The sequence below is a fragment of the Barbus barbus genome, assembly GCF_936440315.1.
Source record: "Barbus barbus genome assembly, chromosome: 38".
In the NCBI taxonomy this organism is placed as follows: Eukaryota; Metazoa; Chordata; class Actinopteri; order Cypriniformes; family Cyprinidae; genus Barbus; species Barbus barbus.
This window is the reverse complement of record NC_136716.1, coordinates 8,646,382-8,664,897: the sequence shown is the minus strand read 5'-3', so window position 1 is coordinate 8,664,897 and position 18,516 is coordinate 8,646,382. Positions and strand designations below refer to the sequence as shown.

Below are 18,516 nucleotides of genomic sequence, written 5' to 3'. Positions count from 1 at the left end.
CATTATTCATAAATATTTGATCTCCATAATCCTCTGCATGACCAGTCATGTCCAAGCATTCCTCAGAACTGTGAAATAATGATAATCTAACTTAAACTGGTTCTTCTGGCAGGTGTGCTGATGTTTTGAGTTAGGATTTGCTTAACAATACACCACCAGTATTGGACATTGGACTTGGGTAGCACATAGCAGTATACTGCATCAAGTGCCTAAAAAGACTTTAGTTCCTCATCCCTTGTTGGTCCCTTGAATATGTTTGTGAATTTATTTTAGAATGGGTTATAACTTTTTATTACACTATACCAGATTTTCTGATGGAAAAGCAATTTTCAGTTAATGATGATGAAAAGTTAACCCTAATGTTGTGTATACCCCATGACACAGGTCCTGTGAACACACAAAAGAAAATTAAATTTTCATGCAGTTTTAGTGATCAGATCTCCCTTAATTACATCCTAAAAAATTACAAATCCCAATAATAGCTGATCATGTACAGTAGTCAAGTCAAGTCGGAATCTCTCTAGAAACTCAGGGGCTTGTGGCACTAGTTAAGCAAATGACAAGGTGTTTCCAGGCCACCCAAGATAAGTAATCCATCCAGCGCATCAAGGCTTGGCTTCCTCTTCACTACAAAGGTCCAATACAAGGGCCACATGTTTCAACCTACCCTCACTTGACCCCAAGATACTTGAACTTCTAGATTTGGGGAAGCAACTCATGCTTTACTCAGAGGATAAATCCACCTTTTCTGGCAACGAACCATGACCTCAGATATTGTAGTGCTGACCTTCACCCCCATTGCTTCACACTTCCAAAACTGCCCAAGTGAGCACTGAAGGTCACAACCTAACAAGGCCTTCTGGACATATACTGTAGACTGGATAAGCAAACTCTCACATGCCCTTTTTAGAGTGAAAAGCTGGTCCACATCTGGAAAAGAATCTACATTTTTCCTCCAGATGAAGTATGACAATTGGCCAGATTCTCCTTTCCAGACACCCTTGTAAGACACCCTCCAGTCTTTATTAAGAAATGGTAACCACTTCACCTCTCTGCCAATCGCTCGGTGCTGTCCCTGATTTCCACCCAGTGTTGGATGTCAGCTGTGACATCCCAACAGGCATGTCAGCTGTGACATCCCAACAATATCCTGAGCCCTATCCACTTCTGAACTTTTTAACTACCTCAGCAAATTCAGGAGTCCCACAGTTTAAGCAATCCCAAAAAAGCCGCCTCCTTCCACCTGACAACCTCCCTTACCATTTTGTGTACAGCAACGTGTTATTTGGTTGCTGCCACAACTCCAACAACTTTCCAGCCCTAGTTTCAAGCAACCCCCTTCGTAATAGATGCTTTAAATATAGGGACCACTTGGTCTGCATGTTCTCAGCCTCATTGGTATAGAGTAGTAGTTTCTCCATTGGTGATATTAAGCTGATGATACACGGGGCAACTTTTTGAGCAATATTGCTTGGCAACTTTAGTTAATGTTGCCGTCAACGGGCAACCAGGTGAGACACAGGGCCCACAACTGATCTAAAGTATCCAGATAGAAGTTTGTCACCCATTCTCAGCGGGAAAGTGCCCAAGCAACATTGCTCAAAAAAAGTTGACCTATGTATCATCAGCCTAAAAGGGTCATAGATGAATGTTCCCAATTCACCCTAACAAACTGTTTGGGTTTCTTGGGTCTGTCCAGTAGCCTCTTCTGCCATCTTATTAGTTGACAACTCTGCTCCTCTCTTTACCCAAGTGTCCCAAACATACAATCATTGTTCGTTGGTCTAAGGTGGTGGATTGGTACCAAATACACTTACCACCTTATGTTTGAACATGGTGTTCATTATGGCCAATCCATGATGAGTAGAGAAGTGCAAGGACTGAACACCAAGTTCAAAGCAGATGGGTCATTCCTCACTGTCACTCCTGCTCCAGGTTTCTCCATTGACACCAACATGGATGTGGAAGTTGTACAGTTGAGTCTTTATTGGGTATGTTCATGATTCAAGATTGTTATTCGTCACATACACAATTATACAGCGTATAACCAGCAGTGAAATGTAAGTCAGGTCCGCTCCAAGGACAGTGCAATTATATAGTATACAAATATGAAGAAAAAGAAAAGTAGAAAAAAGAAAAGAATGAAATAAAATAAAAGATAAAAAATATAAATATAAATGTGCAGGTCCGTATGTTGTTGATTTAGTAATATTAAAGGAATGTGCAAAAAAGTTGTACAGGGTATTTAAATGGCAGCAATATGAGGTAGAAATTATGAATAGCTTATTGATATGGTGATATTTACATGGAGTCAAGTGATGTTATGACACAGAGTTAGAGTTTAGGAGCCTGATGGCCTGGGGGAAGAAGCTCCTCCTAAATCTCTCAGTTTTTGCCATCAGACTACGGAAGCGCTTACCGGATGGAAGCAAAGTGAATAGACGGTTACCAGGGTGATTTGAGTCCTTGATGATTTTGACAGCTCTATTTTTGCAGCATTTGAGGTAGATGCCCCGCAGAGAGGGGAGAGCAGACCCTGAGATGCGCTCAGCTAAGCGCACAACTCTCTGTAGTGCTTTGCAGTCCTGATTGGAGCTGTTTCCATACCACACTGAGATGCACTGAGTCAATACACTTTCTATGGTCCCTGAATAGAAAGTTTTCAGGATTGCTAGTAAGACCCTGAATTTCCTCAGCTGTCGCAGATAGTCTTTGCCTGGCTTTCTTAACCTGTGTTTGGATGTGTGTAGTCCAAGTCGGGTTCTCGGAGATGTTTACACCGAGGTACTTGAAGCTACTCACCCTCTCCACAGGGGTCCCACTGATCATAAGAGGAGTGTAGGGCCGCTGCTGTCTCTTCCTAAAGTCCATGATGCCAGAGTGTTAAAACACAGCACCATCTATCACCAGGCTTTATCCATCCCCTGGCTACTGGTGATGGTGGATACCCCCGTCTGTCCAAGCAAATTAAACTGACGTCTTCTTCACATACAGTATTTTAACCACTTGTCAAAAGTATATAGTGTTGTGGAGAGGATATTTGGGAATCTGAAAACTAGGTGACACAGGAAATGCTGGAAGTTCATCCCATTTATGCACTAGTACAGCTCTGCATTGCAGCATCTTAAATGATGACATCATGGATGCATAAGAGACAAATTTAGACTTCTGATGAGGATGAAATTGTACATGCAAACAATGCTGTATGTGGGGCAGAAGAGAGAAACAATGTCAGCTAAATTTATTCACAGCACTGGCAAGACCATCTGCACTTTAAAATCTAGTAAGAAGGCACATACACTTACACAGAAATGATCTGTACATAGCAGTTACTTTGCTATCTATTATATAGAACACGAAGTTTATTTATTCAAAATCTTTATTAAACGTTAATTTGATCTATTTTTTTTTATCTACTGTTGCCTAATCACAGGAGAAAGTGGTTCTCATATGCAGCCATCTCCCTGTCTCTCCATGTCTTCTGTTTTCTCTCTCTCTCTCTGTGTTGTCTGTCTGTTTTCTGCCCTCCCTTTCCATCATCTGTCTCCAGCCTTTCATCCCTCTCTGAGGACCTCAGATAATTGACATTGGCCTCCATCCTTCACCTTTTTGGGGTGACCTTATGCAGATCACTTCTCTCATGTGTCTGACGAGTCACCAAAGATCCTGGGAGAATGAGGAAATGAGGACAGGTGGAATTACAGATGGTCTGCCCCCAGTTACCTCATCCATCAAACGGTACCAATTCCAGGTAGCAACAGTGCTTTCATCCCCCTCTGTGCTGACTATTTTGGGGCATCTCAAGTCCTGTACAGGCAAATGGACAGTTTATCAAGCTGCACCAATTTAATCTTATTGATCTTTGCATTGAATGTTTTTATTTTTGTCTATAATTTACTTCAGCAGTACGTACTCTTATCTAATTAACAATGAATGCCCATTACTTTAGGTGTTCAGCAACACAATGAATAAAGCCTGATTGGTTTGGTTATGTCCACTCTTAACCATAGACTGTAAAAACATGTTGGCTTCATGGCATGAGAGAGGCTTCTGTTTCTAGGCCTATACGTTTTAATGAGTTCACCATTAAGCCGTGAGTACACCAGTGAGAAAAGTCTTGACTTTCTGGGCTGGAAAGAGTAAATTATGGCATTATGGTGAAGAAAATGAAGCAGCAGGTGTGCAGTGTGGGCTACAGTATATCAACAGAACACGAACAATAGGTGGCGCGCCTGCGCCTACAGTTGCACAAAAGAAGTAGTAGTTGTTTTCAGTGTTTGCTTTCAGTTTTCAATCATGACCAGTCCATCACAATGATGCAGACATATCAGCGTTATTTGTGGATAATTTTATCATGTTTTATTGCGTTATTGGCCGTGACCATTACATGTGGTGAGTATGTGCAACAATTTCTCTGATTCCAAAATATAGTCATCATTTCATTAGTTTGTCATTATCAAAAAGTAACATTATAATCATGTTTTATAGACATTCATTTTGAATACGTCCGGTTTTGAATACGTCTAAATTGTGTAAATGCCAATATACATTGACTAAATTTTAATTATAAAATCATATAGTTTATTTACATAGTTTTATATGCTTTTTCTTTATTTTGTTGTTAAATGTTATTGGCGCCCTCTTCCGGTCAGCTTCTGTCAATGCTGTTGTGTTTTTATGTAACGGCTCCTCCGGGCTCACTTTTGCTCCTGTGTCTGTATGGCTCTTCTATGGAAGATAAAGGTCAAGGATCGCTCCATATCGAGTCTTTTGGCTCAGTATGTGGCCGTGAAAGCGGTGTGCTGGCTGGGGAATCGCCAGAGAAACAGACTAGAGGCAGACACACGGGACATTCATCGCGTTCAAGAGGAGACTCTGCTCAAGCGTCTACAGAAACACTCCGACACAGTTTACGGCAAACAGTACGAGTTCACATCATTTAAAGGTGATTGGTTAATAATAATATAATATAGTATATTCTATTTAAAAATTGCTCTGCAATGAACTGGCTATCTGTCCAGAGTGTTTCGGGGTTGCTTTGACACTTGCTCCAGTGTTTGCTCAACCCTGCATCCAGGACAAGCAGTTTGGAAAATGGATGGACTTTTCACATTTTGTTCGTTTTACACTTTTATTGTTTTACTGAAAGGCCTTAGGCCTTTTTATTTATTTATTTTTGAAATATCAGTCTATACTCCATATCCAATAAAGACAAAGCAAAAATGAAATGTGATAACTTTATTAAATTTACATTTTTTTATTAAAAAACGAATTTAAATAAAGCTAATAATTTATGCCTTTAATAAATGCATAAGGTTTTTGATGAAAGTGCAAAATAAAGTTTCATAACTTTTTAATCTTTTGACAATTCCAGTCTTTTTCACCCTTTCTCTGAAGTTTGAAGGGTCTGACAGCATGCCACTGATATGTAGGATATAGTTAAACTTTTAATTTAATAGAATCTAATAGAATAATATGTTTGACGGTAGCATACAGAAAATTTAGTGTTGTGTACGGTGCATTTAATTTTATTGATTTGCTTCTATGAAATGGAAATAACCAGTGAGATGTGCCACCATCTTGTAATGAAATGTATGAGAGTTGTCATTGTATCATTTCAGACACAGAAACATTTCAACAGCGCCATCCGATAACGGATTATGACCATTATGAAAAGTTTGTGGAGCGTGTGGCTAAAGGAGAGCAGAATGTTTTAATATCGGAAAAGCCTCTTATTCTGGCTATGACATCAGGAACATCTGGATCCAGCCGTATGCTTTTGAGCACCAAAGACACCAACACCGAATTCTTCCTACAGGTCACAACACATACAACATTGTTACAAGTACAAAGTTATGTCTGCATTATTAGTGGCACCAAACACTAAATGGCACAAGTAATGGCACTTTTCAAACAAATTTCTCAAGCACTCCCCCTGTCTCTCTGTTGGCCAAATGCATTATTCTATATGATTTGTTGCACAGAAGGCTGGGGAAAGATATGGAGAAAGTACAAAATCAGATTCCATAATGCATGTTTAAAAGTAATAGGCCAATACAAACCAACTAGTTGAATATCAAGCTAATTTACCACATTTTGTGATCAATGTGATCTATTATTTCTGTGCAGGGGGTGACAGTTTGTCTAGATGCCATGAGGCAAGCCTTTCCAGCCACTGACTGTCTCCAGAAAACCCTGAAGATCTTTTACTCGCCTATGTTTCGTCAGAGTGAGGCAGGTATTCCTATTGGCCCCAACTCCTCAACTCCTGCCTCGTCTAAACACATGCTGCATCTGTACACCACGCCAGCACCCGTCTATCAGGTAGGTGGGAGATGAATATGAATTTAACATGATATTTAGTAATAATATTAGCAAATGCTGAGGGGAAACACTCAGCTCAGCTCCTCTAGCAAGTGTCAAAGCACATTACAACAAATGTGCCAAATAAGCCCCAAGAATGCTGTTTTTGTGTAAATTAATTTTCAAAATGCATAAAACTTTTTCTGTTTTAGTTGAAAACAGTGTTGTTACCGCTCTTCTTATATTTGGAATCAAACAAGGTTTTATTAAAGGGTATTTTAATATAACATAGTACTCCACAGCCATTACAGGCCGCCATAATGTCCATCTCTAATCAAGCACACCTGCCTGTAACTTTCATGCAACCCTCAAGGCTTTGGTTAGATTTTTCTGGAATGTGTGAATAGAATTGGAGCTAAACTCTACATGACAGTGTACCTCCAACACAGAAGTTACCATTCCTGCATGAGGGGGTCTGTTTCAATTGTCTCAATTTAGTATTGACTGATACAGGTGCTGGTCATAAAATTAGAATATCATGAAAAAGTTGATTTATTTCAGTAATACCATTCAAAAAGTGAAACTTGTATATTAGATTCATTCATTACACACAGACTGATATATTTCAAATGTTTATTTCCTTTAATTTTGATGATTATAACTGACAACTAATGAAAGTCCCAAATTCAGTATCTCAGAAAATTAGAATATCAATTAAGACCAATGCAAAAAAATGATTTTTAGAAATGTTGGCCAACTGAAAAGTATGAACATGAAAAGTATGAGCATGTACAGCACTCAATATTTAGTTGGGACTCCTTTGGCCTGGATTACTGCAGCAATGCGGCGTGGCATGGAGTCGATCAGTCTGTGGCACTGCTCAGGTGTTATGAGAGCCCATGTTGCTCTGATAGTGGCCTTCAGCTCTTCTGAATTGTTGGGTCTGGCGTATTGCATCTTCCTCTTCATAATACCCCATAGGTTTTCTATGGGGTTAAGGTCAGGCGAGTTTGCTGGCCAATCAAGAACAGGGATACCATGGTCCTTAAACCAGGTACTGGTAGCTTTGGCAGTGTGTGCAGGTGCCAAGTCCTGTTGGAAAATGAAATCTGCATCTCCATAAAGTTGGTCAGCAGCAGGAAGCATGAAGTGCTCTAAAACTTCCTGGTAGACGGCTGCGTTGACCTTGGACCTCAGAAAACACAGTGGACCAACACCAGCGGATGACATGGCATCCCAAACCATCAATGACTGTGGAAACTTTACACTGGACCTCAAGCAACGTGGATTATGTGCCTCTCCTCTCTTCCTCCAGACTCTGGGACCTTGATTTCCAAAGGAAATGCAAAATTTACTTTCATCAGAGAACATAACTTTGGACCACTCAGCAGCAGTCCAGTCAAGACGCTTCTGACGCTGTCTCTTGTTCAAGAGTGGCTTGACACAAGGAATGCGACAGCTGAAACCCATGTCTTGCATACGTCTGTGCGTGGTGGTTCTTGAAGCATTGACTCCAGCTGCAGTCCACTATTTGTGAATCTCCCCCACATTTTTGAATGGGTTTTGTTTCACAATCCTCTCCAGGGTGCGGTTATCCCTATTGCTTGTACTCTTTTTTTTCTACCACATCTTGTCCTTCCCTTTGCCCCTCTATTAATATGCTTGGACACAGAGCTCTGTGAACAGCCAGCCTCTTTAGCAATGACCTTTTGTGTCTTGCCCTCCTTGTGCAAGGTGTCAATGGTCGTCTTTTGGACAACTGTCAAGTCAGCAGTCTTCCCCATGATTGTGTAGCCTACAGAACTAGACTGAGAGACCATTTAAAGGCTTTTGCAGGTGTTTTGAGTTAATTAGCTGATTAGAGTGTGGCACCAGGGGTCTTCAATATTGAACATTTTCACAATATTCTAATTTTCTGAGATACTGAATTTGGGACTTTCATTAGTTGTCAGTTATAATCGTGAAAATTAAAGGAAATGAACATTTGAAATATATCCGTCTGTGTGTAATGAATGACTCTAATATACAAGTTTGACTTTTTGAATGGTATTGCTGAAATAAATCAACTTTTTCATGATATTCAAATTTTATGACCAGCACCTGTATAATGTTATTTTAAGAGCTTTTATTTCCTTTTTATCTGTAACCTGTTGGACAGAAGATCTTTGAACATTGGAAACAGAATGAAAAATACAGTTTTTGCTCAGAACGAACTGTAATGTAAAAAGATTTTAGTCTTTCCAAGTTGAGTCTCAAGTCTTTTTGATAATGTCTGATTGTTATGATTGATTTTGCTGTTACTTCAATCCAAGTCAAGTACAAGTCATGCAACTCAAGTCCACAACTCTGCTGTGAATGCACTGGAAGTCATCTTGGATAAAAGAGCCTGATCTAATCAGAACACTAATTTATAGAATCTAAAAGACACTGTTGGTTTTGCCTGTAGGTGCTGAATGAGAGAGACGCCTTATATCTCCATCTGCTGTTTGGGCTGAAGGACCGCTATCTTGGCATGCTGGAATCTAACTTCAGCTCTACCGTCTTTTATGCCTTCAGTGCCCTTCAGGTACTGTACAGTGAGGTCCAAAAGTCGGAGACCACTAATGAAATTGCTTATATATTACATTATTGATTGCAAATTATATAATCACCATTGCGATTTGATCACACAGTAGTGCATCACAGTTATTATTAACATTTATTTTGTATCATTGTTTATTTAGCTCTGTATAATGCTATCAGGTGAACAGGAATGAATCATTTGCTTAAGGCATAATGTATGATTTATTTTAAGTCATCAAAACTTTTGCTAAAAAAAAAAAAAATTGTCTCAGATTGTTGGGCCCCAGTTTACATGTTCAAAAAATGAATAAATACAGGTGTATGGAGTGCAACAGATTTGGAAAGAAGCTGCATTTCACTTGAGATTGTTGTCCCACTTCCAGATTTGTCTGATCAGATGTTCTATAACTGACACTGAATAGAGCAGAAAGATCCCAAGTAGCAATCTGTCTGTCTGCATTTAGGAACATTGGAAAGATCTTGTGGTGGATGTGGAGGTGGGTATGATCAACTCTGGATTGAACCTGAAGGCTGATGTGCGCCGTGCCCTAGAGAAACTGATGAAGCCAGATCCAGAGAGAGCCGCTGAGCTCACAGACCAGTTTGAAGAAGGCTTTGAGGGGATCGCACACAGAATATGGCCCCAGTTACACCTGGTTCTGACAGTTGACTCAGGCTCCAACCAGATTTATGGGGAGATGTTACGGCAGCACTACTGTAAAGGTGTCCCGTTCTACTCCCCTTTCTACGCTGCCACTGAAGGTGTGTTTGTATGTGGATGCATGCGTGTACATTTCTGAACTGGATAGTAATAAGCCATGATAGGTCTTTGTGTTACAGTATTTTTTCCATGAGCAGGATTGGAAGGGATATGTTTCAGATTACAGAATGCTTAAAAATGTTATTCGCAGTGTAGTCCCTTGAATTACTGAAGGTATACTACTGGTCAAAAGTTTGACATAATTAAAATCTTTCTAATGTTTTCAAATACCTGCCGTATACCTGCATAAAGTCCAGTTCACATGCATGCATTAGTAGTATATAATGGTCTGTAATTCATGTTTCAGGCCTGATAGGTGTGAACCTGTGGCCAGAGCAGGAGAGCAGACAATATCTCCTTTGTCCTCGCTCCATGTTCTGTGAGTTTATACCAGAGGAGGATCTGGATTCAGAGCGGCCCAAAACTCTCCTGATGGGGCAGCTTCAGGAAGGACATAACTATGAGCTGCTGGTCACCAATGCTTCAGGATTATTCAGGTCAGGTATAGGATCCTGCTTCTTCACGTTTAATACAAATTTCTGTCATGAAACTCTGGTCCTAACTCAGTCTAATAGAATCACATCATCATCAGCCAATGAGCTTGCTGCTTAACATTCAAATACCTGGCCAAAGTGTGCTGTAGCGGTTTGCTGCATACTTCAGAAACCCTTCACCTTCCCCAGCTCCACCTAGATCTGCTTCTGGTAATTTCATGTATTTTACATGTGCAGCAGCAGCAGCATGTCTTACATGTTCACAGCAGCATGCCTGTGGACGTATTGACAATAGCATGTCTCTGTACTTGCTCTGCCACAGCAGCAGCATAGTAAATGTATTCCAATAAGATCAAATATGTTAAAGGGTTAGTTCACCCAAGAATGAACATTCTGTCATTAATTACTCGCCCTCATGTCGTTCCAATCCTGTAAGACCTTTGTTCATCTTCTGAACACGAAGATATTTTTGATGAAATCTGAGAGCTCTCGGACCCTGCATAGACAGCAACACAACTGAAATGTTCCCAGACACATAGGAAGGACATCGATAAAACAATCCATGTGACATCAGTGGCTCAACTACCATTTTTCTTCCAAGCTGCGAGAATACTTTTTGTGCGCAAAGAAAACACAAATAACAATTTATTCAGCAATTCTTCTTCCCGAGTTACCATCTTCCACCATTTTGGAGATTATCACGATGCATGTGCGTGCTTTCCCTAGAACATAATCAATGTCATCAGCATTGTTTACGTTCAGGAGAAAGCACGCACATTTTTTTTATTATATTATTGAATTCGCCATACAATAGTAAATCCCTAATAAATCGTGAATCGGATAGTTGTGACTAGCAATGCTAAGCTTCGGCTTGTGTGCGCTCCATGTCTCCTCCAAACGGTTTCGATCAGAGTAATCAATGCGAGAGATTTGAAAATGGAGTGTAAGTGCCCAGGTGGCGCAGAAAAGCAAAACTACTGTTCAGGATTTCAAGTGCAGGTCAGTTTCATCTGTAAATAGGATATTGTAGTTTTGTCTTTGTTTACTTATTTAAGCAGTAGCAGCCCATTACTCATCACTCAAAATACTGTACACTAAAGTGCATCATTATTGTCTATTGTAAAGTTACAATAGTAATTTAGCAGACAAATAATCATACCGTTTTATAATAGGTTTAGAGGGAGTTAGGGCAGAAAACAACACAATCCTTATGAAAATGAACCATGGTTTTACTATAAATCCAAAGACAATGGTTACTATTGTTAAACCATGGTAACCACAAGTTAACCATAGTTTTGCTGCACTAACCATAGTTTAACCATGGAATTGGTAGTAAAACTAAATTCAGATGGTAATCAATTTGCCTAAAAAACATGGTTACTGTACTTTTACTGTAATAAAATCATGTTTAATTTTTGTAAGGGAAAAATATGACTCGTTGTTAGGATTTTTCTATAAAGATAATGTAATGTAATGTAAGATAAGAAAACATGAATTATGTTACTAATTTAGAAATTTAGGCAATTTAGAAAGCTTTGTTAAATTTTGTAAAATTTAGTTAAATCTTGAGTATTAAAGTCAAGTGAGAGATGTATCAGGGCAAAATAAATGAAAAGGAAAATTGAAGTCAAGGTGCAGTTCAGGAGAGAACTTTTAATTATGTTGCATGTCCCCACCCTAAGGATTTTAACCTTTTTATGTGACGGCCATACAAAAGAAAATAGGGTTTCGTGTTTTAGAATTTGTTGTGGGTGTATAAGATGGCCTGGATGAGTGTGAGATTTCTGAAATTTTGTCCCAGTCAGCCCCTTTATTTTACCATCTGTCTGAAGATCTCAATAGTCTTAACTAAAGTTAGGCCTACTCGTTTACTATTAATGGCATAAACTAATTAAATGGCATAGTATGTTCATTCAATGTTAAAATTTTTGCAGAAGTGAAGTTATGGACATTTTTTTCACTGAGAAAGAAATGAAAGGCACATGTGAGAGAAAATGTCTTTAAAATATAGCTGAACATGAATGTTACACACGCATAATATGCTTTTGATGATAGTTACACCACGCACACTGTATACATAGCTTACACATAAAACAGGAAAGTATACTTTGGGCTTAACTGTGACTTACTGTTTGGGCTTAAATGCAATGTCTCAAGCAGAATTATAATGTTATTAACATTAACAATGCATTTCATTAGTCATATTAGTCAAATAGGACGTCGTGGCCTAATGGTTAGAGAGTCTGACTCGTAATCCAAAGGTTGCGAGTTCGAGGAATTGTAGGTGGGGGGAGTGAATGTACAGCGCTCTCTCCACCCTCAATACCACGAATGAGGTGCCCTTGAGCAAGGCACCGAACCCCCAACTGCTCCCCGGGCGCCGCAGCATAAATGGCTGCCCACTGCTCCGGGTGTGTGTTCACGGTGTGTGTGTGTTCACTGCTGTGTGTGTGCACTTTGGATGGGTTAAATGCAGAGCACAAATTCCGAGTATGGGTCACCATACTTGGCCACATGTCACGTCATAATTCATTAAGTTATTTTGCCAGTGATCAGGCTGTGCTGTAATGCTGTTTTTGAGCACTGTCCTTTAAGGACACAGATGATGCCATGAATTAGTGTATTGGATATTTAAAAAAGGAAAAAAATTGAGAGAAAGTAAAATATTGAGCAAATTGGTAAACTAATGTAGTGGACATTCTCTAAAGTCTGTATTTTGTGTTTTTCAGGTATCGCATTGGAGATGTTGTGAAAGTAGTTGGGTTTCATAACCAGTGTCCAAAAGTGGAGTTTCAGTATAGGTACACATTTTTATGCTTTATTAGATCTTTTAAATTTAATATATCTTCATGTGTGAGATATAATTACAAGTATAACAAGAAATTGTAAAGAAATTTGGAATGTGAATAGGGATATGAAGATGCTTCATTCTTGTAACCCAATTAGTGTGGCATTAGCAATGCTAAGATCATGGCTTGGATTACCCAGGGAATGCATGAACTTGGTGTTTGCTGGTGTTATATTCTGACTAATCACTGGAGCAACATTATTCTGTTTGCCCTTGCAGCAGTATATATCATGAATGCTTCTACAGTCATTACGCTTTCTTACAAATTTATACATACAGATTTATTTTTTCCTAATTCAGAAAAGTTGACTGAAGATGGTACCTTGTCTGTGATTTTGAGAAGCACTAATCAATCATCATTTCTCTGCAATGGTTTGTTTGACGTGTGTGTGTTCAGGCGCGGGCAGATGTTGAGCGTGCGTGGTGAGAAAGTGTCTGAATCACTGTTTTTGGGGGCTCTTAAGAGGGCAGTGACACAGTGGCCAGGAGCCAAGCTAATAGACTACAGCTGCGTTGAGAGCGGCGTTTTAGGTAATGTTTGTTTTTTATGAAGTCCACTGTATTTTAAAGGAATGTTCCAGGGTCATTACAATTTAAACTCTTTATAGCAGTTTGTAAAATTTTCAGCTGTCATTATATGTGTGACTAGTGTGATAGAATTACGACTGTCTGTCTGTGTAAACATCAGTATAATGTAAGATGTATTGAATCTGGAACGCAAATTGAACTTTGCTAAGGTTGATCTTTTATGTAATACTGAAAGGCAAATAAATGCATTACTTGTTGCATTTAATTTGTTGTTTGTGTTTGTTGTAGGCAGTGCATCTGGAATAGCTCAGCCACATTATCTTGTGTTTGTTGAGCTAAAGGGTGTGAGGAACCTTTCAGAAGAACAAAGATACAAGGTCTGTAATGTTCATTTAAGAACTTTGAAGAGACCCTTCTCTTTAACTGCTCATTATATCCCAGATTGCTTTTTAAATCCAACAGTTAGATCACTGCCTACAGGAGGACTCTGATATCTACCGATCCTTCAGGATGAAGGGCAGCATCGGACCAATGAGAGTTCAGCTCGTTCGTGACGGAACTTTCCAAGAACTGAAAGATCGCTTGATGGCCTTCTCCAGTACTTCGTCCAACACCTTCAAAATGCAGCGTGTGATACGCAGGAGAGAGTTTGCAGACTTTCTACTGCAGAGGGCTTTTACATGAGCATTTCAACTAAAGATGAAGGAAGTGTCATTTTTTGCCATGTTAAAATATTTTCTGCTATTGTAGTTTTTTTTTGTGCAGAGATGGTAGCTGGTTCTTTTGAAAAGTGATACAATGTGGCTCCATCTTATTTTCTAAGCATTTTTCCGTTTGAGCAGCTAACCACAGAAACATTGTCTCAACCAATACCATGAGTTTAGGGTGGGTTCTATTTGTTTGTCCAACCAATGAAAGTCACAAGGATTGTTTGGAAAATTGTTTATAGATCTGCTTTGTGCTGCTAGAGAGATGGTTCTTGAACCTGGTCCTGGGCTGCATTTCCCAAAAGCACTGTAAGGTTAAGTTGATCGTAGCTCCATTGGTTTCAATGCTGTACGATGTGCGTAAGCTTACGATGCTTTTGGGAAACGCAGCCCTGGAGGATCCTAATACTGCATATTTTGGATGTGTCTCTTATTTAGCACACCAGGTTTCTATCATTGGGATATTCCAAAAAAGTAGGTAGTAATTTATTCATGGTAAATTACTGTTGAGTAAGCCGCTAACCTCAATTTTCACTTCCAAAACCCTGAGTAACTTTCAATGTTCATGCATTTCACCAAATTTGACTGATATCCAATATTATATTGATTTTTTTTCCTTTTGGACATGACTTGAAACCGCACATTGGGATACTGGGAGATCACATTACATATGTATGGAAATATTGCATTCATTTCTTACTTTTGAATTAAAAATGCAGCATGAAACGTATCTGGAATACAAAAGATTTACTTTTAATAGTTCAAGCTGCATTAGTGCCATATTACTTTGTGTGAGAAACAAACCAAAACTGAAGTCTATAAATTTAACCAGTTAATCTGGTTCAGTTCCAATCTTCTGGTCTCAGCCTGGGCTTGGACTCAAATGAGCTGGTCTCAGCACAGACAAAACCTGTCAACTACAGTAAATGAGGGTGGTGATGACCTTCCACCTGTTTTAAACACCTTAGTCCTATTCAAAATAATGTGACATCCTATCAGACAAGGCAAACTTCTAAGCAGGTAAGCCAGTAATACAACTATTATATAAAACAGAAATGAAGGTACATTATATACTTGTTCTTCAAAATAAGAAATGGCAGACTTGGCAATTTCTGATGTGAACTGCAGTGTTCTGCTGAAGATATGCCAGAGTTTTCCAATGAGTAAAGACCTCCTTGGTGAGGCTGCTGGCAATTAGTTGTGTTCTGGTGAGCTGCATAGGGAACCGCTCAACGCACTTGCTGAAATAATTCACAATGACAAAGCGGCATTGATTCAACCTTAGGCATTTTTGGGAATGGGCCGATAAGGTCAATATCTAACATATGGCCAGGCTCCTCCACCGACATAGGTTGTAATTTAAATATCTTTGGAGATCTATGGCATGTATTTCTGACAGATTAGGCACAATTTACAGTATTTCCAAACATCATGTATCTGGCCAATCTACAACATTAGCATAAGGTTTTTAATAGGTCCAATTGCCATTTCTACTTTTCCGGTTTCCTCCCAACTGATGGGTAAATTTCTATTATCACCTTGTAACTGGGAGATAGCATTCTGAGCTTGAGCTTCTATATGTATTCTATGTGAGAGCGAGTCAGGAACAGCATTGGATTGTCCTTTGCTTTACTGTGGAATCACAGAGAAGGATAGCCCATCTCGTCAGATGGGATGTTGGACTGAAGTACAGGTACTTCCGTCATCCCTTTTAAAATAAATGTACCCTTGAGTTTAGAGATACAAGTAGCCTACGGAAGTTCTAAGCGGCCATGCATTATTATAATTTTTCTGTATTGTTTTCTTGTGATCACGACATGAGTTGTTTTGACGTTATCACGACTTAACAACTTTCGTTATGTCGAGATCACGAGAAAATTAAGTCATGATAATGACAAAACAACTTTCGTTATGTCGAGATCAGGAGAAAATTTTTGTCGTTATCACGACTTAATTTTCTTGTGATCTCGACATAATGAAAGTTGTTGATCTCAACGTAAAAACCGTTTTCTCACGACGTAATTGTAGCTAAAATCAGGGTCGCTATATTGTCTTCGACGATAAAGTTGCAGACCCGACAGCCTCCTTCTCAAGTGTCGAACACTTATGTGTAAGTCGTCAATCACTGACAGACACACTATTTCAGTTTGAGTGAGTCCCTGATCAAAGTAAAAGCGAATACGATCATCCATGATGCTGCATTATTAGCATTACTGCATATAGCATTTTCTCATGCCGAATACAAAGAGAAAATTAAGTCGTGATAACGACAAAACAACTTTCGTTATGTCGAGATCACGAGAAAATTAAGTCGTGATAACGACAAAACAACTTTCGTTATGTCCAGAAGTCGTGATCACGAGAAAACAAGACAGAAAAATTATGTAATGCATGGCCGCTTAGAACTTCCGTAGTGCTGAAAGAAGATAATTTTGGGGAAACAGCAACTGCATCAACATGCCTAAGCTTAAATTTCATAGCATTATGCAGTTGTGTGAATAGACTGTTTAATGCACCAAAAATGTGTGTTAACAAATGCCATGTCAGATACAGCTTTGTTGATGTTGCAAAATTTTGTATTGTTAACAACAGTCTATAGCATCTTGAATTAATATTGAATTAATAATTATATATTATATAAAGGACAACACAGATATATTAAATACGGTGATTATAAAAATTAATTGTGACCTTGCCCAAGACAACTTACATGTAATGAAGTTGATACAAAGATACAAAGAACACACTGAGGGGAAAATTGTTTTATTGAAACCCTCATAATTAAATATAATTGCATACTTATAAACAAAGCAAATTTACAATTGGAATAATAGTTACCATGCAAAAAGTGGTAAAATGAGGGGGAAAATCATTTTGTATACCATTTTATATAAGATTCAAGGTTATTGTAAATGAGTGCAATTAAAAAGTATGGCAAAGAGTTTTGATTGATAATCAATAAAAGCATAAACAGCCCTCTACAAAACAATTAAAATCTTCTGTATTCAGTATCATAGTTTTTAAAAGTATAAAACAATACATAAGTGTGTAATCATGTTTGTCCAGACTGCTACTGCAATGCTACTTTTATGACCACTCAAGTTCATTTGTGAACATTTATTAAAACTATCCATTACATTCACTATAACCACATACAAGTGTCCACAAGAAAGTCTATATTAATTCATATGTGTGCAGGCCTGTTGCATATAATGTAGAATTAAATTAAATTAGCTCCTTATCATTGTGCAAATGAAAATAAACCCCGAGTCTCATTAATCCAAGTATTAAATTCAGTTACTTAGTGCAATAGAATACTACTGGAATTCTGGCAGCAGCTTTTAATGCAACATGCAACATTCCCAGATTCAGCAATGACAGCAGTACTCAGTATATTTGAAATGCAATTCAATAAGCTTTGTTAATTAGTCATGCAGTATTCTGTCAACTGTGCATATATGTATTAAAGTGGCTGTCATTTTATCTGTTCTCAAAGTAACATAATAATCTTTTTATGGATACATTCTGGGCTTTTAATTTTATGGTAACATTTCTTCCAGTACTACACGGTCATCAAATAATACATTATAATAAGTTCATCTAATTGAAAACAATTAAAATAAGAAATATAAAAATGAGGGCAGTCTATCATGGGAATAGTTTATAGAGGTATGTCAGAAAAGTCTGCTGCAAAAACGGTCAACTGTAGTACATTTTGGATATAATACAATAAATATTTTAACTCTGCAGTAAAAATTTTCTTCCATAAGTGCATTAGCCTGCTTTTCTTTGATATGTCCCATTTGAGTAAACAGTCAAGCTCTGATAGGTAAAGTGAAATGATAAAGTACTGTAGATGCTGTGTCTTACATATCTGCAGTAGTTTAAAATATTCATTCAACATTTCAGAGTACATTTTCAGTAGGAAAAATAATAATCCACCATGCAAGTCAGGCACATATAGACATACAGAAAACTAAAAAATTCAATGAAAGAGATTTTTGAAATAGAATTCTGTGAATTCTACAACTGATGTCCACAGTAGACAATTAACATGTTTACTGTATTAATGAACACAGACAATATAGTCACCATTTTTCTTCTCCTTTTTTAGTGAAGATCCATTTGATGACATAAATCATATGTAGCTTTGCATAGATTTACAGTTTTTGAGAACAAGATGGAATACCAGGAACCAAGTTTCTGAAAAGATAAAGCAGTTTCAAAATTAGTTAGCATTTTTGCCAATTGATCATCTAATGGATAATGAGCTTACGTTTTTATATGCAGCATATAGTATTGCAACGAAAGATG

General features: G+C 38.3%; 2 protein-coding genes across 2 annotated transcripts in view; one reads left to right on the top strand and one right to left on the bottom strand.

Annotated features, from left to right (window-relative positions):
• The first annotated feature begins 3,674 nt into the window (after nucleotides 1-3,674).
• Nucleotides 3,675-14,931, top strand: LOC306857396 (GH3 domain-containing protein-like). The gene is made up of 11 exons (XM_079397319.1): nucleotides 3,675-3,751; nucleotides 4,738-4,945; nucleotides 5,622-5,818; nucleotides 6,130-6,324; nucleotides 8,750-8,869; nucleotides 9,330-9,627; nucleotides 9,933-10,122; nucleotides 12,849-12,920; nucleotides 13,365-13,498; nucleotides 13,784-13,872; nucleotides 13,958-14,931. Exons 1-11 carry the CDS (start codon nucleotides 3,683-3,685, stop codon nucleotides 14,177-14,179), a joined length of 1,794 nt encoding a protein of 597 aa, XP_079253445.1. The 5' UTR covers nucleotides 3,675-3,682; the 3' UTR covers nucleotides 14,180-14,931.
• A 2,016-nt stretch (nucleotides 14,932-16,947) lies between these two features.
• Nucleotides 16,948-18,516, bottom strand: part of kcnh4b (potassium voltage-gated channel, subfamily H (eag-related), member 4b) — a 52,924-nt gene continuing 51,355 nt past the window's right edge. The window contains exon 17 of the mRNA XM_079397313.1: nucleotides 16,948-18,405. The gene's annotated coding sequence lies outside the window, so the exon portion shown is untranslated. The remainder of the gene's footprint in view (nucleotides 18,406-18,516) is intronic.